We start from the raw sequence: 23988 nt of genomic DNA on the forward strand, positions 1-23988 counted from the left end.
AACGTTTATGCCATTGTTGTGAATGCATGTCTGACTCAACATGTCAATACACACTGAAGACTTTGATCTGAAACTACAGGAGAAAAAGTTGTTGAAATCTGCTACCTTTGCCAATGTACTTGGGAGAGACTGAAAGTCGAGTTGGTTTTGGTTGTATACAATCAGACACGGAGGGGTGAGCGAGTTTTTATCACGCATTCATTTACATTTGTGTGCATGACGTGTGCTAATTTTGCAATGCATGTTTCTAAATTTGAGAGTAATGCGTGTGCTTGGACTTTCTTTGGGTGCTGTTGTATATGTGTTACTCTTGGTATATTAAGGTATATCTATTGAATTTACCTTCAATACTGTATGTGTTCATACATTGTCTTTAATGTTGAAACTCACAAGTCACTAACATTAGTTATCTTTTAGTTCTACCTATGGGCACAGGGCTGTTTGTGATGGCCGTGTCTCAGTGGATGTTCTGTGCTGCAGTGCTGCTCCTCCTCGTCCAGGGGCTCCAGTGTTCTCCGACTCCCCCTGCCTGTCCTGAGTCCTGCCTTTGTCAGAGAGGTCCTCTGTTAAACTGTTCCTCTGCTGGCCTTTCCAAGGCCCCACAACACATCCCTTCCACCGTAAATGATATAGACCTATCTCACAACCTCCTGAACTCCCTTGAACCCTTGTGGCCAAGTTGGGGGCTTAATAATCTATGGCTTGGACACAACAGCATCACTCACCTGTCTCTGTGTGTGGGGAGGAACTGGAGGGGTAAACATGGGAGAATACCCATCTCACACAACAGAGGAAAATGTTTATCTTGGGCCCCAGCCCTGCAGCTGCTGTCTGCTGAGAGGAACCAGCTAGAGATGATCCCTGAGGGTGAGTCACACACACTCTAACACATCAGGAATTGCTTCGCTGTACTATAAATGTAGTTCCACTAATCACAGGTTGCTTTGCCTAACACACATACAGGTAACTGCCAAATTAAATGAAACACTTCAGTAAATGAGGGATACAAAGTACATTGAAAGCAAGTGCTCCCACACAGGTGTGGTTCCTGAGTTAATTAAGCAATTAACATCCCATCATGCTTAGGGTCATATATAAAAATGCCCAGTTGCCCATTATTTTGCCTACCATGGCTAGAAGATCTCTGTGTTTTTGAAAGAGGGGTCTCGAAGGAGCATAGGAGGTTTAATGTGTGTGTGTGTGTTTTTGCTCAGTCATCAGATCTCAACCCAATTGAACACACCTGACAAAGCGTTTTCTACAACCATTAACAAAACACCAAATGATGGAATTTCTTATGGAAGAATGGTGTCACATCCCTCCAGTAGAGTTCCAGGCACTTGAAGAATCTATGCCAAGGCGCATTGAAGCTGTTTTGGCTTGTAGTGGCCAAACACCCTATTAAGGCGCTTTATGTTGGTGTTTCCTTTATTTTGGCAGTTACCTGTGCATTCGGAAAGTATTCAGACCCATTGACTTTTCCCACATTTTGTTACGTTACAGCCTTATTTTAAAATGGATTTTAAAAAATCCTCAATCTACACACAATACCCCATATTGACAAACATAATTAAAAATCAATTTATTAAAAATAAAAAAACAAAGTGCCTTATTTACATAAGTATTCAGACCTTTGCTATGAGACTCAAAATTTAGCTCGGATGCATCCTGTTTCCATTGATCATCCTTGAGATATTTCCACAACTTGGAGTCCACCTGTGGTAAATGAAATTGATTGGACATGATTTGGAAAGGAACACACCTGTCTATATAAGGTCCCACTGTTGACAGTGCAGGTTAAAGCAAAAACCAAGCAATGAGGTTGAAGAAATTGTCCGTAGAGCTCTGAGACAGGATTGTTTCAAGGCACAGATCTGGGGAAGGGTACCAAAAATGTTTTATAGCATTGAAGGTTCCCAAGAACACAGTGGCCTCCATCATTCTTTAATGGAAGAAGTTTGGAACCACCAAGACTCTTCCTAGAGCTGGCCGCCCGGCCAAACTGAGCAATCGGGGGAGAAGGGCCTTGGTGAGGGAGGTGACCAAGAACCCGTTGGTCACTCTGACAGAGCTCGAGAGTTCCTTTGTGGAGATGGGAGAACCTTCCAGAAGGACAACCATCTCTGCAGCACTCAACCAATCAGGCCTTTATGGTAGAGTGGCCGGACAGAAGCCACTCCTCAGTAAAAAGGCACACGACAGCCCACTTAGAGTTTGCCAAAAGGCACCATAATGACTCTCATACCATGAGAAACATGATGAAACCAAGATTGAACTCTTTGGCCTGAATGCCAAGTGTCACTTCTGGAGGGAACCTGGCACAATCCCTACAGCGAATCATGGTTGTGGCATCATCATGCTGTTGGGATGTTTTTCAGTGGGAGGGACTGGGAAACTATTCAGGATTTAAGAAGAAAGGAGATGGATGGAGCAAAGTACAGAGAGATCCTTGATGAAAACCTGCTCCAGAGAGCTCGGGACCTCAGACTGGGTCGAATATTCACCTTCCAACAGGACAATGACCCTAAGCACACAGCCAAGACAATGTAGAAGTGGCTTCGGGACAAGTCTCTGAATGTCCTTGAGTGGCCCAACCAGATCCCGGACTTGAACCCGATCAAACTTCTCTGGAGTGACCTGAAAAAAGCTGTGCAGCGACGCTCCTCATCCAACCTGACAGAGCTTGAGAGGATCTGCAGAGAAGAATGGGAGAAACTCCCCAAATACAGGTGTGCCAAGCTTGTAGCATCATACCCACGAAGACTCAAGGCTGTAATCACAGCCAAAGGTGCTTCAACAAAGTACTGAGTAAAGGGTCTGAATACTTACAGTACCAGTCAAAAGTTTGGACGCACCTACTCTCATTCCAGGGTTTTTATTTATTTTACTATTTTCTACAATGTTGTATAATAGTGAATACATCAAAACTATGAAAAAATACACATATGGAATCATGTAGTAACCAAAAAGTGTTAAACAAATCAAATTAGATTCTTCCAAGTAGCCATCCTTTGCTTTGACGACAGCTTTGCACACTCTTAACATTCTCTCAACCAGCTTCACCTGGAATGCTTTTCCAACAGTCTTGAAGGAGTTTCCACATATGCTGAGCACTTGATGGCTGCTTTTCCTTCACTTTGCGGTCCAACTCATCCCAAACCATCTCAATTGGGTTGAGGTCGGGTGATTGGGGATTGGGGAGGCCAGGTCATCTGATGCAGCACTCCTTCTTGGTCAAATAGCCCTTACACAGCCTGAAGGTTTGTTGGGTCATTGTCCTGTTGAAAAACAAATGATAGTCCCACTGAGTGCAAACCAGATGGGATGGCGTATTGCTGCAGAATGCTGTGGTAGCCTTGCTGGTTAAGTGTGCCTTGAATTCTAAATAAATAACTGACAGTGTCACCAGCAAAGCACTCCCACACCATCACACCTCCTCCACCATGCTTCACGGTGGGAACCACACATGCGGAGATCATCCGTTCACCTACTCTGTGTCTCACAAAGACATGGCAGTTGGAATCAAAAATCGCAAATTTGGCCTCATCAGACCAAAGGACAGATTTCCACCGGTCTAATGTTACTTGGCCCAAGCAAGTCTCTTCTTTTTGGTGTCCTTTAGTAGTGGTTTCTTTGCAGCAATTCAACCATGAAGGCCTGATTCATGCAGTCTCCTCTGAACAGTTAAAAAAAACTGATAAAGCCACACCTCTCCCCTATTTGACCGAGATAGTTTGTGTGTATACATTGATATGTAGGCTACGTGTGCCTTTTTAATAATGCATGTAGTTCTGTCCTTGAGCTGTTCTTGTCTAATGATGATCTGTATTATGTCATTCTGTATTATATTTCATGTTTTGTGTGGACACCAGTATGAGTAGCTGCTGCTTTTGCAACAGCTAATGGGGATCCAATAAAATACCAAAACCAAACATTTGATGTTGAGATGTGTCTGTTACTTGAACTCTGAAGCATTTATTTGGGCTGCAATTTCCAAGGCTGGTAACTCTAATGAACTTATCCTCGGCAGCAGAGGTAACTCTGGGGCTTCCTTTCCTGTGGTGGTCCTCATCAGAGCCAGTTTCATCATAGCGCCTGGTTTTTGCGACTGCACTTGAAGAAACTTTCAAAGTTCTTGAATTTTCTGCATTGACTGACCTTCATGTCTTAAAGTAATGATGGACTGTCATTTCCCTTTGCTTATTTGAGCTGTTCTTGCCATAATATGGACTTGGTCTTTTATCAAATAGGGCCATCTTCTGTATACCACCCCTACCTTGTCACAACAACTGACTCAAACACATTAAGAAGGAAAGAAATTCCACTATTAAACTTAAGGCACACCTCTTAATTTAAATACATTCCAGGTGACTATCCCATGAAAGCTGCCATCAAGGCAAATGGTCGCTACTTTAAAGAATCTCAAATATAAAATATATAGTTTAACACTTTTTTGGTTACTATTCCATGTGTTATTTCATACTTTTGATGTCTTCACTATTATTCTACAATGTTGAAAATAGTAAAAATAAAGAAAAACCCTGGAATGAGTATATGAGTCCAAACTTTTGACTGGTACTGTTAAGATATTTTATCAAGGTTTAAGATAAATGATTAAATAATTCTACCCAGAAACTTAACCATTAGGATTAGAGGTTATGTAGCATGAACAAGGAGTAATTAAAAATAATAAACACAGCTCCAACTGGGTTGGAGGGGCGAAGAGAGGAATGCATGTGTGTGCCTAACGAAAACAAAGAGGATCCTTAACCTATGTTTGAACCAACCTGGCTATATATCTGTGAAGAAAAAAATAAGACAGCGAGAGCCCCTCCAGGTTTTCCGTATCTGGGGGGGACTGGAACTGTCTGCTAAGTGGTAATAAACTGTGGTGAGACTTCAGGAGATAATCCAGATATAGTGTGTAATGTATATGCGTTAGTGGGTTGGAATGGACTTTTGAAGCTGCTTTGTCTTTGTCAGAGAAGAGGATCTAAAACATTATTGGACGAAATGTGAGGTATATAAACCAATGTACATGGTATTATGACCAGAGCGCTCTCGAGAATAAATGTTATTGGCTAATTTTGATTGACTGGCCTCTGTCTATTTTATGCAAATAAGAATCTTACAAATTCTTATAAAACAGTGTTTTAAATTGAATTGGTTGTTGAACACATAAGAACTAAATTCATCTAACAGGTACTGTATGTAAATGTGATATTTCTGATATTTTTATAACATTTGCTAAACTTTCCCAAAAAGTTTTGTTTGGTCTTTATGGGCTATTGTGTATAGATTAAACAGGAAAAAAACAATTGAATCCATTTCAGAATAAGTCTAACGTAACAATGTGGAAAAGGTCAAGGTCTAAATACTTTCTGAATGCAACGTACACGCACATGCATGAACACCCATACTCTTATGAATGATTATCCAACATAATTAGGACTTTGCTCTTTTCGGAAATGATTAAACTGGCCCAGTCAATCACAAAATGAATTTGACAAATCATTGTACAATCTTCAGCCAATTGTAGACGCTGTTTACTGACATTCCAATGGTTCATCAGAGGGTGTAAAAAAGTGTAATGATTGTGTTTTAAAAGGAGGAAAATGCCTCAATCATAATTTTACAGTAGCATTATCTTACTTTTTAAAAAATGCCATCAAAGGAGTTGAACCTTTTAGTTGTGTATGCATTCGCTGATGATTGCGTTTTCTCCTTGTTTGAGGTTTGTGAGGACTGTAGGCAGTTGCTCTGTGAGACAGGGGCCTCTCCGTGCTGCTTGGTATTCTGCTCAGTCTCCTAGCGCTCCTCTAAGGAAGCCCAGACCCACAATGCCTCACTTCAGCACAGCAGTGTCAGCCTAGTGAAAAGAGGAGACCGCAGGAGAGACTGAAAATCAGTGTAAACTAAATTCTGTCAACAGAAATCCTTGGCCTGAATCAGTCATAACATTTCCATTTTAGCAAACACTCTTATCCAGAGTGACTTACAGGAGCAATTAGGGTAAAGTGCCTTGCTCAATAGCACATAGGCAGGTTTTTCACCTAGTCATCTCAGGATTTGAACCAGCAACCTTTTGTTACTGGCTAAATGCTCTTAATCACTAGGCTACCCAACCCTAGTCATTTGTATATACTCTAGCCAGGACATACTGTTTAGCATATAATTGATTCAAAACAAATCTGTGCCAAGTACAAAACCATTTGATTGTCAATAACTCAGTGTCCCCAATGTCTTGTAGTAATAATGCCTCTGTGTCTTTGTTACCGTCACACCGTAGTACTGTACACCGAGATGTCACCACAATGGCCCAGGGAAGTAAACCCTATAGTGGGGGTAAACAAATGCTATCAGTGCCTCCTAGTTCAGTCATGTCAGGTATAGGGAGCAGGTGTTGCTGTGGCTTCCCAGGCAGGTAGGCAGGGACATGTAAGGGCAGGTATTCATTCATCTCAGGATGGTCCCCTGCTCGTAAAGCTATGGGAGGAATGTCATGTCAGCTTACTGCCCACATACAGAACAAAGATGAGAAGGGGACTTCTGTGATCATATAGTCAACCACCTCATGATTACCATCCTCTGTGCATTACTGAGGACAAACAGGTGCCATCCTAGTCATCTGTGACATTATGCCACTAATGTGAGGACTATGTTGGTGCGCTGTCCACTAGGCCTGGGAGGCAGTGAGTTCCTGCAGGTGCTTCAGCTCTCCCACAACAGGATCTCTGGCCTGCAACCTGGAGATCTTTGCAGGTGCCCCCATCTGAGAGAGCTTTGCCTGCAGCACAACCACATATCCAACCTCCACCCACATGCCCTCAAGGACCTCCCAGAGCTCAGGGTAAGTAAAAATCATTAATAGTAACTACTGCATCACAACATGTTATCTGGTTACCACCTGACCCAAACCTCACCTGAGCTCAGTACTATAAAACAGATTTCTGACATACCTATCATTTTCATAATGACATCCTTCAAAGGTCCTGGATCTGAGCTTCAACCGGTTGACCACAATCTCTCCATCCGCCTACCTGTCGCTACGTAACCTGAATGCCCTGGTGGAGGTGAGTGGTAACAGGTGGAGGTGTGACTGCAGCCTGCGGAGCGTGAGGAGGTGGATGGCCTACGATAGGCAAAGGGCCCAACAGCAGATCTGGAGGGGGGTTGTGTGTTCCTCCCCCTCCACCCACACAGGTAGAGACCTGCTACACTTGGAGGACAGTGACTTCACCTGCTCTACAGCGGAGAACAGGGAGGGGCTCCACCAGGATGTGACAGTGACTGAGGGGACGGAGATCCTGCTGCCCTGCGGCACCCTGCGGCAAGGTAACACACCCAGACAGGAAGCTGCTGCCTTTCACTTGTTGCATTACACCAATATTACATTTGTTTGTAACAACTTACATTTCAGATCAATCATATAAGATGTGATGTGAATAAAGTAGCAGCCTTAATGATAAAAAAATGTAATCATGCTTGGCTTTGACAGTAATACACTGATGTATTTGTTCTAGATTCAACATGGTGGACGACTAATGGACAAGTTTCTGGAAGTCAGATGGGCCTGCTGATCAGTGAAATCACAGAGGAAGACGCAGGGCTGTACGTGTGCATGTCTGGGCCAGAAGAGCAGTATATATCTGTATTTAACATCCATGTTCATAAGACACAGAGGAAAAGCAGAGGCACCAGGAGTTTACACGGGGAGAGGAAGCTGATACACACAGAGGTAGGCAGCCTACAGAGGGAGGGTCAGGGGACAGACCTGAACTCTCTAGATCTCCACAGGGCTTCTCAGAGAACACAGTCTGACCTGGTCCTGGCTGTCTGCCTGTCTGTATTCATCACCTTCCTGTTAGCATTTATACTTGGTGCTCTTGCCAGACCTCTCCTGGACCCTCTCTGGAGGAGGTGCTGTAACCGTACCAAGCAAAGCTCCTCCCCAGCCCAGTCGGTCTCCTCTGCTGGGCAGGGCCCCTACGACAATGGCGCCTATTCAGATGAGGCGCAGGAGGAACTAGGAACACACAGGGAGAGTAGTGTGACATTCAGAGGACATCCTTCAGAAATAAGGGATCAGAGTAGCATTCCATACTATGATACGGTGGCCAATGGCAGACAGGACAACCTCGCTGGGGAATATGATGCAACATATGAGAATGTTTATGCAAAGGATATCTCACACCCCTCCCTTGAGGTCCATCACCCACCTGACGAGAAGCCCAGGGCACAGGACTCTGTCAGCTCAGGCAGCTCCCAACAGGACAGCCCAGAGACAGACACCCATAGTGGAGAACTCTCTGATGTCTCTCTGAGTGAACCACAAGTGGGTGCTCACCCAGTCCATACCCACCATGGCATGGAGTTTGAACCCATCCCTGACCCAGAACAGTTGCAGGGATATCGAAGCTCGTCCGTGTCTTCAGACTCTGACCAGGAGAGGCTGGATAGGGATCAGGATATGCACTGGCCCAAAAACTATTTGGCTCAAAGATTGGAAGAGAAGTGCAAGACCCAGAACAATCCCTGGGAGCATCAATCCCTCCAGAAGGAAGATGACTCCTTTGAGCAGAGTTCAGATTTCCCTATGGTTAAACAAGTTGATGTGCCACAGATCAAGATCGGCAGCGTGGGTGAGATCCCTGGATTTACAGCTGAGCCCTTTACAGATTGGAAACCAATCAAGGCAGATCCAAACCCCATGGAGCCTGAGCTGTGGAATGACAGTGGAGAGAGCTTTGAGTTCCCTGATTCTATCCGAGGTGCATCGGTACAGTCCAGCAGTCAATATCTCTCGGGTTCTGCTTTTGACGATCAGTTGAGAAAGAAGTATGAACAAGCTCGGAATGAAGAACCGCTGGTGCAAGACCAGAGGGAGAATAATAAGCTGCTGGAGCTGAACCTAAATTACAGTGGGAATGAACCTACAGTGTACACTGTGAACCCAGAGACTGAGATAGTGAAGGAGAAGATGATTGTCCAGAATGTGGGTGAACTGATACAGGAAGTTCAGAGTGCTCTGAAAACACAGGAGTGCTATGATATGTCCAGTGATCGTGGGGATGAACCCACAAAGTACACAGTGAACGAGGAGGATTCAGCTCAAGTTCCAGATGTCATGTACAGGGATCCATCTCTCACTCTTGGCACCAAAGAGACAGTGTCTCCAAGGAAAACTCTCAATATTGGCTTTAAGAAATACACAAAGCCCCTTCCACAACTGTCTTTGCCAAAAACATCCCTCCCTTTCTCCACCTCTTCAGACTCTCAAACTCAACTCTTCTATGTCCCACCACTTGGGAGACGTCTGGATAGCCATCCCCCTCAGGAAGCTCCACCTGCTGCCCCAAGAACATCCCCATCCTCTGGCTCATCCTCTTGTAGAACCGGGAGCGAGGATCAGACTACAATGAACCGAAAAAGAAAAGAGAAAGCTAAGATCCCTGACGTCACATATAGGGATTACTCTCTCAGATCTGGAGACACATCAACTAAAGTATCTTTCTCTCCAAGAAAATATCTAAATATTGGCTTCTCCAGCGAGAGTTCTCAATATCAACATGAGTCTGTGACAAGGTACGAGAGTGTCACCAGAACAAAGTGTGTAGACTTAGATGAAGACAGCAAGCTTCGTCCCCAAATATCTTTGCCCAAAACATCACTCCTTTCCACCACCTCCTCAGACAGGGTCAGAGCTGAGGAGCCATCAGTTAAAATCTACATCCCTGGACTTCAGAATATTCAGCCCCCTCAGGAAGCTCCACCTGCCAAATCATCCTCTTCCAGCTGTGAGAGTGGAGATGAGACTCCAAAACACACAATGAAACCAGCTAAAGCCATCACAGATTATTTTTCCCCAAGGAGAACACTCAATATCAGCTTTAACAACTCAGCCAGTACCACAGATGAGGTGGAGAGGAAGACCGAAGCAGAGGACAGGTGGGATCAGCCAAGGCTTGGTAAAGTGAAGGCGCTGTCAGAGAGAACACGAAGGGACACAGAGGAAAGTTCTACAGACATGACTGTTTCTTTCTCCCAAATAAGAGCGCTCAATATCAACTTTGATGCCTTAGACAGCAGCACAGACGAGGTAGGGAGGAGTACCGGAGCAGACTACAGTAACCCTACTGAAGAAATCAGTCCCTCTCCCCAACTGTCATTGTACGAAACATCACACTTTTTCTCCACCCCCACAGATGAGGCGAGGCCTATAGGAGAGTATTCACTCCAAATTCCCCAACACAGGAAGCACTTAGTTGTAGACATCCAGCCCCCCCTGGCTTTACCGGATGCCCCAGCAACACCTCCACCATCCCCAGAGGGAGAGGAGGCAGCAGGGTCTGGATGGAGGAGTAGGGAACAACAGATGAGAGCCATGGATGGATTTGGCTGTAACTCCATGACACAGGGAGACAGGAGCTATATGGGGTTAGTGGTTGCTAAACCATTCGGCATATCTCGTCCATATCAGAGCGTTACCTCAGAAACCATTATGACCACCCGGTGTAGTGAGGTCTCTACCTCTGGTGTCCTCAATATGACCTACTCCAACTCCACCCTCCATTTTGAAACACACAAAGAGGGCAGTGAAGTTTGAGAGCTACAACTGTAATTGTTTGTACTGATTAAAGAAATCACCTGAGAAGTTAATGCAGCAGATGAAAGTTGTTAAAACGTAAGTTGTTTATTTTACAGAATCATACTGTTATTACATTGTTGTAAATGAGTGTAACACCAGACATGTTTGTCTTAATGAAAATAGCTGTTTAAGTGACTGAATTATTTCAGACTGAGGCAAATAAAAGGTGGGACCATTAAAACCCAATTTCCCAGATTCATATCCACCTACTTTACTCACTCAGTACCCTACTCCCCTCTATTTTGCTACAAAATTCTCTTCATGACACTATCATAAATAAACCTGTAATGAAAGTCACCCATATTGTGTTTGATGTTTTTATATCAGTTGATCTATGGGTACCTGGATAATAAGGTGCACACATGACGTGGTAATTACTGTGGTAATGCAATAGTAAAAATACATTAGGCCTACAGTAGCGGAATCAAACATGATCCTGTGCAATTTAAAAACACAGAACGAACATCAATCACAAACCACATTTGAATCTTTCTGTAAAGGAAGATGGCAAAGCAAAAATGAATGACAACAGTAAGTTAATATAGAGATACTGTAGGTTACAGTGAAAACACATACTGTACATACATATACAGGGTTGTTCAACCTCCTGCATTACCAATGTAGAACACCATCTGAATTAGACTTATTAGTGTGCAGTCCAGCCACTAGCGCCATCTCCAAAAACCTAATATAGACAAATATACTGATGACTGGACAGGACAGCCAAAGCATCATGGATCACTGATAGGTGGAGATCTCATGTGACCTTACTACTTCATAAATTGATCCATTTACTGTATATGCTTTAGTTGTGGATAAGATGCCACTGGGTTTGACATGTCAAAAGATCTGACACCATTCTTACAACGCAGTCTCATGTTCATTTCAGTTCATGTCCATTTGTTTGAGAGACTGACTGTTGTTTTTACTGTGTGTGATAGGGGGAGGGGTTGGCAAATGAAGGAGGGAACTCCTCTTCCTCAAATGAGGTTACATGTGTGTTTCAGCTCTGAATATACACAATCATGGTTTTCATAAAGCGTTAAGACAACATGGAGGATATCAAATGAAGCATAAATTCCTGTACAAAAAACAAAACAAGTTTTCAAAAATCTCATCCATTCTGACGGAGAGCGTGCAACGTTTCACTCATGACAATTGAGCGTCACATCACAGCCAGAGAAAAGTTTATACATGTGTTACAAGAACATTAGCAAAAGCATAGCATCGTCACAGGGGTCTAACTCTAACCCTTCAATGTCTATGGTCTAACCCTTCAATGTCTATGGTCTAACACTAACCCTTCAATGTCCATGGTCTAACCCTAACCCTTCAATGTCCATGGTCTAACCCTAACCCTTCAATGTCCATGGTCTAACCCTAACCCTTCAATGTCCTTGGTCTAACCCTAACCCTTCAATGTCTATGGTCTAACCCTTCAATGTCTATGGTCTAACCCTTCAATGTCTATGGTCTAACCCTTCAATGTCTATGGTCTAACCCTTCAATGTCTATGGTCTAACCCTTCAATGTCTATGGTCTAACCCTTCAATGTCTATGGTCTAACCCTTCAATGTCTATGGTCTAACCCTTCAATGTCTATGGTCTAACCCTTCAATGTCTATGGTCTAACCCTTCAATGTCTATGGTCTAACCCTTCAATGTCTATGGTCTAACCCTTCAATGTCTATGGTCTAACCCTTCAATGTCTATGGTCTAACCCTTCAATGTCTATGGTCTAACCCTTCAATGTCTATGGTCTAACCCTTCAATGTCTATGGTCTAACCCTTCAATGTCTATGGTCTAACCCTTCAATGTCTATGGTCTAACCCTTCAATGTCTATGGTCTAACCCTTCAATGTCTATGGTCTAACCCTTCAATGTCTATGGTCTAACCCTTCAATGTCTATGGTCTAACCCTTCAATGTCTATGGTCTAACCCTTCAATGTCTATGGTCTAACCCTTCAATGTCTATGGTCTAACCCTTCAATGTCTATGGTCTAACCCTTCAATGTCCATGGTCTAACCCTTCAATGTCCATGGTCTAACTCTAACCCTTCAATGTCCATGGTCTAACTCTAACCCTTCAATGTCCATGGTCTAACTCTAACCCTTCAATGTCCATGGTCTAACTCTAACCCTTCAATGTCCATGGTCTAACTCTAACCCTTCAATGTCCATGGTCTAACTCTAACCCTTCAATGTCCATGGTCTAACCCTTCAATGACTATGGTCTAACCCTTCAATGACTATGGTCTAACCCTTCAATGACTATGGTCTAACCCTTCAATGACTATGGTCTAACCCTTCAATGACTATGGTCTAACCCTTCAATGTCTATGGTCTAACCCTAACCCTTCAATGTCCATGGTCTAACTCTAACCCTTCAATGTCTATGGTCTAACTCTAACCCTTCAATGTCCATGGTCTAACTCTAACCCTTCAATGTCCATGGTCTAACTCTAACCCTTCAATGTCCATGGTCTAACTCTAACCCTTCAATGTCCATGGTCTAACTCTAACCCTTCAATGTCCATGGTTTTGAGACCTCTTGAATGATAATCCCAAAAGTCATCCTGATCTAATGCCTGACCACTGTGTGTGCGTTCGCACGGGTGTGTTGAGCAAGTAAAGCAAACTCCAGAAAAAATGTTGAGAAAAAAAAGACAAAAAATGTACAAACCTACAGCTTAGAAACATAGATTGGTCACGTAAACCATGAATGCTGGCCAGTCCACTAACAACTGACCACTGCACTGTAATAAGAGTTTATAGGCAGCACTGCTGATTGGTTGTGGTATGAGGTCAACTGAAGCCTTCGCAGGGGGCTAAAATAGTTTAGCACAGGCTGGTGGTATCATAGTGAGCATGGGGATGAAAGCCACTGGGGGCTCAAATCACTGGCACAAATGACTTATAGTAAACTGTGGAGGTGTCATCGTCCATCTGTAACAGCTTTAGGGACCATGGCTAAAATAACAACTACTGTAACACTCAGCCTGACAATGTACTTCTTTAAGAATTCCAATTCAACCCAAATATAGGACAAAACTGATAGAAAAGATGGGTTCTGTAGGTTATAAAGAGACAAGCACAGATCAAGTTCAAAGCACGGATATACAATATTCAAATGTGCCCAGGTCAAAATGACCTTGATTTAAGACTAAGACCGACTGTTCAAAAGGGAGGGATTTTGTTTGTTTAATTCCTCCTCACGGGAGCGAGGGGTTGAAGAGTGGATTTTTCTCTAACACAAAACCATTTAGCCCACGTCAGCCACTCATGAGAACAGTTATCCTATCACACAGCACACAGTGAGGGGATGCAACACCACAGGGTCTGCCATGTGCTTAACCACAATGCAACATGGGTAGGGAACATTACCCGGAGATAGTTGGCGTCTCCATAGTGACCATAAGTAATCTACATCCCAATCTCGCCAGGGCAGCTTACACCCAGTTTTGTACCTTACACCCCCCTGCAATCATTACCTGGAAGCACCACCTGTCATCGCTGACACGCACCTCTCCATTTTGTATAGTTTGTTTTCTCATAGCCGTCGTATTATGTTGTTTTGTTGACATTTGTTGCAGTCTACCTGATGCTATGACATCTCTCTTTCTTTGTACCATTCCACAAACTCATCCAACAAAACTGGCCCTGACAAAATTGGAGAAAAGAATGATAACATTAGGGAATTGATCAGCTGTACCACTATGAGAATGAGTGTATTAATGTCAGTGTGCGTGTGGATACTCACAGGCTCCATCCTCGTCATAGTTACTGAGTTCCAGGTTGATTGTCCTGCTGAACTCTAAAACGTTGCACCACTGGTCTTTGTTGATGACCTTATACTTGGATTGCTAAATAAATTAACATAGACAGGCAGTCAATACAAAGAACACTACATTCACACAGTTCCCTCACTTTATTAAGTTGAATGTTACACAGGCTAGACTCCATACCTCTAAAAACTGATTGAACACAGGAAACAGTGACCAAGTCTTTCCCAGGAGAAGCCCCAACATGCACTTGGCGGTGTTCAGGTCTAAACTCCTCTGGTCCTTTTCCTGTACAATCAAAAATATACAGACATCGCTAAGGTCCCGGGTCAAATACGACTCAATTTAAATATTTAACTGTAAGTGATTAATACAGTAAGCCTACTAGTAACGGTCAATGATTCTGTGTAATTCATGAGGACAAATCCAAATCCCATGTGCTTTGTTTATTAAATAGTATTGATCTCACTTCAAGCACTATATTTCCATTCACTGTAAAGCTCAATTAAATTGCTTCCAGGGGAACATGCCTTACTTCAAGCCAGACTATGTAAATAGCCCATCAGTACTCTTGACAAGCACTTCAGCCATGCAAGACAAACAAGAAAATAATCTTGACACTCAAAACTTATGAATACAAAACAGAGCTGACAGCACAGCAATATTTTCATACCCGACGTCGCTGATTTTTGTGTGTTTAATCTGTCGTGTGTTGAATCTAAATATCAACAAATAAATATCCAAGGGGAATGAATATCCCAGTCAGAGGAAATCTAGTGATAATACCGCAGATCAGGTTTTGCCTCACTCACCCGAGCAAAGTCGAAGGCGTATCTGTAAATGAGCTTAAAGTTGCTGGTGTTGTTTAGGACAGACCTCAGGTAGTCCAGGGAGTTCCTCAGCCTCTCTGTGGAGTCACACCTGACAACGCCGGAGAAACATGTTAGAGACCGACTAGAGTCCCAGCTGTCAGAGAGTAGACTATAAAACAAGACAGTTAACTATAAAGTAGACTATAACCCCAGTCTGGGGTCAGCACCATTTTGTACACTGCACAGCCTGGAATGGAAATAAACTATATGGACAGACACGCACAGAACATACGTACAGTTGAAGTCGGAAGTTTACAAACACCTTAGCCAAATATATTTACATTCAATTTTTCACAATTCCTAACATTTAATCCTAGTAAAAATTCCCTGTCTTAAGTCAGTTAGGATCACCACTTTATTTTAATGTGAAATGCCAGAATAATAGTAGAGAATTATTTATTTCAGATTTAATTTCTTTCATCACATTCCCAGTGGGTCAGAAATGTACATACACTCAACTAGTATTTGGTAGCATTGCCTTTAAATTGTTTAACTTGGGTCAAACATTTTGGGTAGCCTTCCACAAGCTTCCCATAATAATTTGGGTGAATTTTGGCCCATACCTTCTGACAGAGCTGATGTAATGGAGTCAGGTTTGTAGGCCTCCTTGCTCGCACACGCTTTTTCAGTTCTGCCCACAAATGTTCTATAGGATTGAGGTCAGGGCTTTGTGATGGCCACTCCAATACCTTGACTTTGTCGTCCTTAAGCCATTTTGCCACAACTTTGGAAGTATGCTTGGGGCCATTGTCCATTTGGAAGACCCAAATGCGACCAAGCTTAAACTTCCTGACTGATGTCTTGAGATGTTGCTTCAATATATCCACATAATTTTCCTACCTCATGATGCCATCTATTTTGTGAAGTGCACAATCCCTCCTGCAGCAAGGCACCCCTACAACATGATGCTGCCACCCCCATGCTTCACAGTTGGGATTGTGTTCTTCTGCTTGCAAGCCTCCCCTTTTTTCCTCCAAACATAACGATGGTCATTATGGCCAAACAGTTCTATTTTTGTTTCATCAGACAAGAGGACGCTTTTTTTAATGGCGGTTTTGGAGCAGTGGCTTCTTCCTTGCTGAGCGGCCTTTCAGGTTATGTCGATATAGGACTCATTTTACTGTGGATATAGATACTTTTGTACCCGTTTCCTTCTGCATCTTCACAAGGTCCTTTGCTGTTGTTCTGAGATTGATTTGCACTTTTGGCACCAAAGTACATTCATCTCTAGGAGAATGAACGCGTCTCCTTCCTGAGCGTTATGACAGCTGCGTGGTCCCATGGTGTTTATACTCAAACTATTGTTTGTACAGATGAAAGTGGTACCTTCAGGCATTTGGAAATTGCTCCAAAGGATGAACCAGACTTGTGGAGGTGTACAATTTTTTTTCTGAGGTCTTGGCTGATTTATTTTGATTTTCCCATGATGTCAAGCAAAGAGGCACTGAGTTTGAAGGGAGGCCTTGAAATACATCAACAGGTACACCTCCAATTGACTCAAATTATGTAAATCAGAAGCTTCTAAAGCCATGATGTCATTTTCTGGAATTTTCCAAGCTGTTTAAAGGCACAGTCAACTTAGTGTAAACTTCTGACCCACTGGAATTGTGACACATAATAATACATGATGTGAAATGAAGTGAAATAATCTGTAAACAATTGCTGGAAGAATTACTTGCACAAAGTAGATATCCTAACCGACTTTCCAAAACTCTAGGTTGTTAACAAGAAATGTGTGGAGTGGTTGAAAAACAAGTTTTAATGACTCCAACCTAAGTGCATGTAAACTCCCGACTTCAACTGTATAATAAAAACACACAAATTGAAAGCAGACTTACTGCAGGGAGCCCATGCCTTTCAACCACTCCTGTAGGGTGAAGTAGCCCATACTCTGGGCATCTAACTTCCAGGCCAGAACCAGCATCACCACCTGTTCACAAACACCATACACTCACATATTATTATAAACTGAAATGCTTGATAATTCAAAAATAATTTGAATCTTTGTGCCATCTTTCAATAACATAGTTTTCCCCAACTCAAACACAGGAAAGCACAGGAGACTGAAAAGATTTGGCATGGGTCCTCAGATCCTTAAAAAGGTTCTATAGCTGCACCATCGAGAGCATCCTGACTGGTTGCATCACTGCCTGGTATGGCAACTGCTCGGCCTCTGACCACAAGGCACTACAGAGGGTAGTGTGAACGGCCCAGTACATCACTGGAACCAAGCTTCCTGCCATCCAGGACCTCTATACCAGGCGGTGTCAGAGGAAGGCCCTAACAATGATCAAAGACTCCAGCCACCCGTCATAGACTGTTCTCTCTGCTACCACACGGTAAGCAGTACCGGAGCGCCAAGTCTAGGTCCAAGAGGCTTCTAAACAGCTTCTACCCCCAAGCCATAAGACTCCTGAACATCTTGTCAAATGGCTACCCAGACTACTTGCATTGCCCCCTCCCCTCACCACTGCCACTTTGTCATCTATGTATAGTCACTTTAATTAACTCCACCTACATACTACTTCAACTAACCGGTGCCCCCGCACATAGACTCTGTACCGGCACCCCCCTGTATATATTGTTCATTTTTACTGCTGCTCTTTAATTGCTTGTTACTTTTATTTCTTATTCTTTTTTTTAACTGCATTGTTGTTTAGGGGCTTGTAAGTAAACATTTCACTGTAAGGTCTACACCTGTTGTATTCGGCTCATGTGACTAATAACATTTGATTTGAGTTTGTCAAAGACTTCAGCCACCCAAGTCAGACTGTACTCTCTGCTACCGCACGACAAGCTGTACCGATGCACCAAGTCTGGAACTAACAGAACCCTGAATAGTTCTACCATCAAGTCATAAGACTGCTGAACAGTTCTACCATCAAGACATAAGACTGCTGAACAGTTCTACCATCAAGTCATAAGACTGCTGAACAGTTCATCAAACCTGGACTATTTGCATTCTCACTTTTTTGTTGTATCGACTCTCTTGCATTGGCTCTATGCACACTCACTGGACTCTACCCACACTACACTGACACTCCAAGACACACACGCAGTGGAAGAAGATACTCGCGACTAGTGATGGCTGATATAAGAGCACAGCATGAGGACTACATTGTTTGGATGGCAGACCATCTGTGGGCTATCCAGGATTAAAAACACTATGTGGAAATCTCAATGAAGAGACATTCCCAAAGAAGTCCTAGGGTCACTGAAGCCAGGAGAGATGAAGACTGATGAAACTTGAATTGACTAAATGAATATTACTGTGTGAATTAAAATTGTCATATTTTGACTGTTTCAAGAGTTTATAAAGAGCTAAGAATTTTGACATGTTTTATTGTACTGTAAGTGGTATAGATTTATTGTTACAGAGAAACTGTTATTCTGTTTGTCAGACAGCGGATAGTTCAAAGAGGAGTGACACAGGTGCCCCTGGTTAATTTAGAGAAGAGTTGTGATGATTAGATTCAAGAATGTGTGTGTGTGTATGTGTGTGTGTGTTGTTTTCATGTTTTGGGCCATGCAAAGTGATGTTAATTAGACGATAGGAGATACCGGGAGTTGGCACTCTTGGAAGAATAAAAGCTTTACTTAAACTTAGATCATGTTTGGATCTAAAACCAGAGTTCTTGACGAATAGCATTACTGTAAAGTTAACCTCCATGTAGGTCTGATATCTGATTGGTGTAACCGCTGCTTATCAGAGGTGTGACAATTGGGGTTGGCAAGACCAACACAGAGAATCCTGAATTCCTAAAACACCACATAGCAAATTCTTGCATACAGTTGATAAAATTAGTCATTTCTGGGCTGCCCTACACACACACACGCATATTGACGCCACACACACACACTGCTGATACTGTTTATTATAAATGCGGGTTGCCTAGTCCCTTTTACCTCAGCTACAGTGCCTTGCGAAAGTATTTGGCCCCCTTGAACTTTGCGACCTTTTGCCACATTTCAGGCTTCAAACATAAAGATATAAAACTGTATTTTTTTGTGAAGAATCAACAACAAGTGGGACACAATCATGAAGTGGAACGACATTTATTGGATATTTCAAACTTTTTTAACAAATCAAAAACTGAAAAATTGGGCGTGCAAAATTATTCAGCCCCTTTACTTTCAGTGCAGCAAACTCTCTCCATAAGTTCAGTGAGGATCTCTGAATGATCCAATGTTGACCTAAATGACTAATGATGATAAATACAATCCACCTGTGTGTAATCAAGTCTCCGTATAAATGCACCTGCACTGTGATAGTCTCAGAGGTTCGTTAAAAGCGCAGAGAGCATCATGAAGAACAAGGAACACACCAGGCAGGTCCGAGATACTGTTGTGAAGAAGTTTAAAGCCGGATTTGGATACAAAAAGATTTCCCAAGCTTTAAACATCCCAAGGAGCACTGTGCAAGCGATAATATTGAAATGGAAGGAGTATCAGACCACTGCAAATCTACCAAGACCTGGCCGTCCCTCTAAACTTTCAGCTCATACAAGGAGAAGACTGATCAGAGATGCAGCCAAGAGGCCCATGATCACTCTGGATGAACTGCAGAGATCTACAGCTGAGGTGGGAGACTCTGTCCATAGGACAACAATCAGTCGTATATTGCACAAATCTGGCCTTTATGGAAGAGTGGCAAGAAGAAAGCCATTTCTTAAAGATATCCATAAAAAGTGTTGTTTAAAGTTTGCCACAAGCCACCTGGGAGACACACCAAACATGTGGAAGAAGGTGCTCTGGTCAGATGAAACCAAAATTGAACTTTTTGGCAACAGTGCAAAACGTTATGTTTGGCGTAAAAGCAACACAGCTCATCACCCTGAACACCATCCCCACTGTCAAACATGGTGGTGGCAGCATCATGGTTTGGGCCTGCTTTTCTTCAGCAGGGACAGGGAAGATGGTTAAAATTGGAGCCAAATACAGGGCCATTCTGGAAGAAAACCTGATGGAGTCTGCAAAAGACCTGAGACTGGGACGGAGATTTGTCTTCCAACAAGACAATGATCCAAAACATAAAGCAAAATCTACAATGGAATGGTTCAAAAATAAACATATCCAGGTGTTAGAATGGCCAAGTCAAAGTCCAGACCTGAATCCAATCAAGAATCTGTGGAAAGAACTGAAAACTGCTGTTCACAAATGCTCTCCATCCAACCTCACTGAGCTCGAGCTGTTTTGCAAGGAGGAATGGGAAAAAATGTCAGTCTCTCGATGTGCAAAACTGATAGAGACATACCCCAAGCGACTTACAGCTGTAATCGCAGCAAAGGGTGGCGCTACATAGTATTAACTTAAGGGGGCTGAATAATTTTGCACGCCCAATTTTTCAGTTTTTGATTTGTTAAGTTTGAAATATCCAATAAATGTCGTTCCACTTCATGATTGTGTCCCACTTGTTGTTGATTCTTCACAAAAAAAATACAGTTTTATATCTTTATGTTTGAAGCCTGAAATGTGGCAAAAGGTCGCAAAGTTCAAGGTGGCCGAATACTTTCGCAAGGCACTGTACCTCCTACCCCTGCACATTGACTCGGTACCGGCACTCCTTGAATAAAGCCTCAGTTATATTACGGTTTCCATTTCGCAAAATTTTCACTTTTTAACTCTGCATTGTTGTGAAAGGGCTCGTAAGAAAGCATTTCACAGTAAAGTCTACACCTGTTGCATTCAGAGCATTTGACAAATAACATTTTATTTATGATTTGCATGCACATGTAGATGGATTATAAATGTCACATCTACATAGACATGAATAGCCATCCTTACATTTTCAGGTTCCACTCCAATGTCTTCACAGAACTTCTCCATTCCCTCTGGCCCCACAACATCGTCACAGACTATCAAAGACACACACACAGGGCCATTATACATACTGTATGACATCACAACCAGACACTCCACTCTATTACATGGTGTGATGTCATAATCAGGAGGTCAAAGCATTCACTATTATAGCCAATCATAGTTTGTGATATCTTCATTGTTATGATGTCATACAATTCTAACATCACAGCAAAAATGACAATCACAATGCATACATACAGTACCCGTCCAACGTTGACACACCTACACATGCAAAGGTTTTTCTTTATATTTACTATTTTCTACATTGTAGAATACATTGTTGCTTTGCACACTCTTGGCATTCTCTCAACCAACTTCACCTGGAATGCTTTTCCAGTCTTGAAGGAGTTCCCACATATGCTGAGCACTTGTTGGCTGCTTTTCCTTCACTTTGCGGTCCAACTCATCCCAAACCATCTCAAGTGGGTTGAGGTCAGGTGATTGTGGAGGCCAGGTCAACTGATGCAGCACTCATCCCTCTCCTTCTTGGTCAAATAGCCCTTACACAGCCTGGAGATGCACGCCCACACCATCACACATCCATGCTTCACGGTGGGAACTACAAGGAGATCATGAATGTGTGAATGATCTCTGCATGGATGATCTCCTTGTGGTTCCCACCGTGAAGCATGGAGGTGTGATGGTGCTTTGCTGGTGCCACTGTCAGTGATTTATTTAGAATTCAAGGCACACGTAACCAGCATGGCTACACAGCATTCTGCAGCGATACCCCATCCCATCTGGTTTGCGCTGTCGTGGAAGATTTAGAATTTGTTGGTAACATATGTAAGATGTTTTATATTCAGCAAATGGGTGTAAGTTACTTCTCATCAGAATGGTATTTTTGTATAATACTGTGGCGAGGTTGCAGTTATCTGTTCTATGTCAAAACTAAGTTGCATGGGCCGCAGAGAGGTCAAAGTGTCATCATGTGTAAACATATCCTTTACTCCCTACCTTTTTCTAGTGGGGAAAGGAGGGTGACAGTGTCTGGAATCATTCTCATGCTCCCTTTTATCTTAACCTATAGCCTCACTCTCCTCTCCGTGAGCTTGTCCAGGTTTGGTTGTATTTAGAGTTGGTTGTATCTAAATGACAATTTGATATATGCCTGTTGATTTGGAGGATTGGTTTATGGTTCTGGGGTTTGAGTAAGGAGACAAAGCTGAACGATGAATTATGTCTATGCTGTCTGACTATGTGTGTTCTTCGCTATTAAAGGATCTCAGTTGCATTGTAAGGGGACTCTCAGAGAATTCATTGAGAGACACTGAATTTATCTGAGAGTCACAGGATTGTGATAGAGCGCATATAATTAAGGATGGACTTTTATAACTAACTCTGACTTGTGTGTGTGGTTTGCTCCCATGATTTGGTAAATAGAGGACATTTCCACAACAGCGCTTAGTGGGACTATAATTTGTTTTTCAACAGGACAATGATAACTTGGCCTCCGCAATCACCTGACCTCAACCCAACTGAGATGGTTTGGGATGAGTTGGACCACAGAGTGAAGGAAAAGTAGCCAACAAGTGCTCAGCATATATGGGAACTCCTTCAAGACGGTTGGAAAAACATTCCAGGTGCCATCATGGCAAACGGTGGCTATTTGAATAATCTAAAATATATATAACACTTTTTGGTTACTACAGGATTCCATATGTGTTATTTCATAGTTGATGTCTTCACTATTATTCTACAATGTAGAAAAAATAAAGAAAAACCTTGTAATGAGTAGGTGTCCAAACTTTTGACTGGTACTGTACCTACATAATAATTGTCTTTGACGCTATCCCACCTGCAAGGGACATACAAAACCTTGATCTACAGAAATTTCAGCAAGCAAGCGACATCCTTTACGAAACAATCAAAGATGCCCTAGTCACAGCCTTCTCATACAACAATTCAACTTTGACATGAAAAACCCAATCTAAGGGTAACAGAAGGTATTTACACCGTTATGGTCTGTGTTTTATACTAACTGATAGAGGAAAGAGATTTTTTTTTCTACAATTCTTGTGTCTCACCTGCATATTCGTAGAACCACTCCAGACATCTTTTACTGGAGAAGGTCTCCTCCTCTCGGATTTGTGGTGCCTCATGTTTTCTAAAAACACTGCATTACGAAAAAGACAATTTCAGACAACCTACGGCACAAGTGCACACAGCATAGTTCACACATTACTGCGGGTGCTGGGAATACATTGTGTGACTTAAAATCCTACCGTCTAGGAGCATATTTCACACTACGATGTAAAAAAGGTTAATCCTGTTAATCCCTATTGGATGAGCTATGTGACGAAAAGTCCCCTTGCTGCTCTTGAATTTCTGAGTTGGCAATGACATGAAAACTCATTGGGGAGACAAATCACTTGTCATCATTAGGGTTGCAAAGGGTCGGAAACTTTCCGGAAAATGTTTGGAAATTCTCCATGGGAAGTTAAGCCAGGGAATTTGGGGAATTTTGCTTAAATTCATCAAAAAAGTTAGCTTATTACAGCTGACTTTTTTGTGGGATACACATAAGGCAATTCTAGGTCTTGTGGCATATTTTGGTTAAACTATCCCCAATTCAATGGAATTGCAACCCTCTGCATGCACAGCGCACTCTTGCATCAGCCGATTCTCAAGATCTTGCACACTAATGAGATGCTATTGAGCCCACACTACTACACAGTCTGAGCCAAGGACTACATGCTTTCTGGTAAGTTTTGATTATAATAATGGGTGGGGTGAATATATTTTATATGACATATGATTTTTTGTTAAATAGTAGCCAACAGCAGTGTTTAAATCATTTCTAATTTGTTAACAATTTCTGC

The 23988-nt window shown here is 42.5% G+C and overlaps 2 protein-coding genes across 4 annotated transcripts in view; one reads left to right on the top strand and one right to left on the bottom strand.

The window, feature by feature from the left end:
• On the top strand, positions 1-10945 carry lrrc66 (leucine rich repeat containing 66). Its single transcript, XM_020499306.1, has 5 exons — positions 1-175; positions 418-867; positions 6681-6850; positions 6990-7335; positions 7524-10945. Exons 2-5 carry the CDS (start codon positions 426-428, stop codon positions 10604-10606), a joined length of 4041 nt encoding a protein of 1346 aa, XP_020354895.1. The 5' UTR covers positions 1-175; positions 418-425; the 3' UTR covers positions 10607-10945.
• The window catches only part of LOC109902712 (DCN1-like protein 4), a 19948-nt gene continuing 6630 nt past the window's right edge, over positions 10671-23988 (bottom strand). For all 3 annotated transcript variants that reach the window (XM_020499308.2, XM_020499307.2, XM_031785825.1), the window contains 7 exons: positions 23194-23282; positions 21089-21159; positions 17143-17234; positions 15245-15353; positions 14616-14720; positions 14411-14513; positions 10671-14310 (listed from right to left, as the gene is read on the bottom strand). In XM_020499308.2, coding sequence (XP_020354897.1) covers positions 14255-14310; positions 14411-14513; positions 14616-14720; positions 15245-15353; positions 17143-17234; positions 21089-21159; positions 23194-23282 — 625 coding nt within the window. In that variant the 3' untranslated portion in view covers positions 10671-14254. The remainder of the gene's footprint in view (positions 14311-14410; positions 14514-14615; positions 14721-15244; positions 15354-17142; positions 17235-21088; positions 21160-23193; positions 23283-23988) is intronic.

Source organism: Oncorhynchus kisutch, linkage group LG13 (assembly GCF_002021735.2).
Source record: "Oncorhynchus kisutch isolate 150728-3 linkage group LG13, Okis_V2, whole genome shotgun sequence".
In the NCBI taxonomy this organism is placed as follows: domain Eukaryota; kingdom Metazoa; phylum Chordata; class Actinopteri; order Salmoniformes; family Salmonidae; genus Oncorhynchus; species Oncorhynchus kisutch.

Bases quoted from the DNA above. Each gene is read 5' to 3' on its own strand.
- lrrc66 (XM_020499306.1), top strand. From the start codon at position 426: ATGGGCACAGGGCTGTTTGTGATGGCCGTGTCTCAGTGGATGTTCTGT. The intron at 868-6,680 runs GTGAGTCACACA...GCTGTCCACTAG, and splicing joins GCTAGAGATGATCCCTGAGG to GCCTGGGAGGCAGTGAGTTC. The intron at 6,851-6,989 runs GTAAGTAAAAAT...CATCCTTCAAAG, and splicing joins AGGACCTCCCAGAGCTCAGG to GTCCTGGATCTGAGCTTCAA.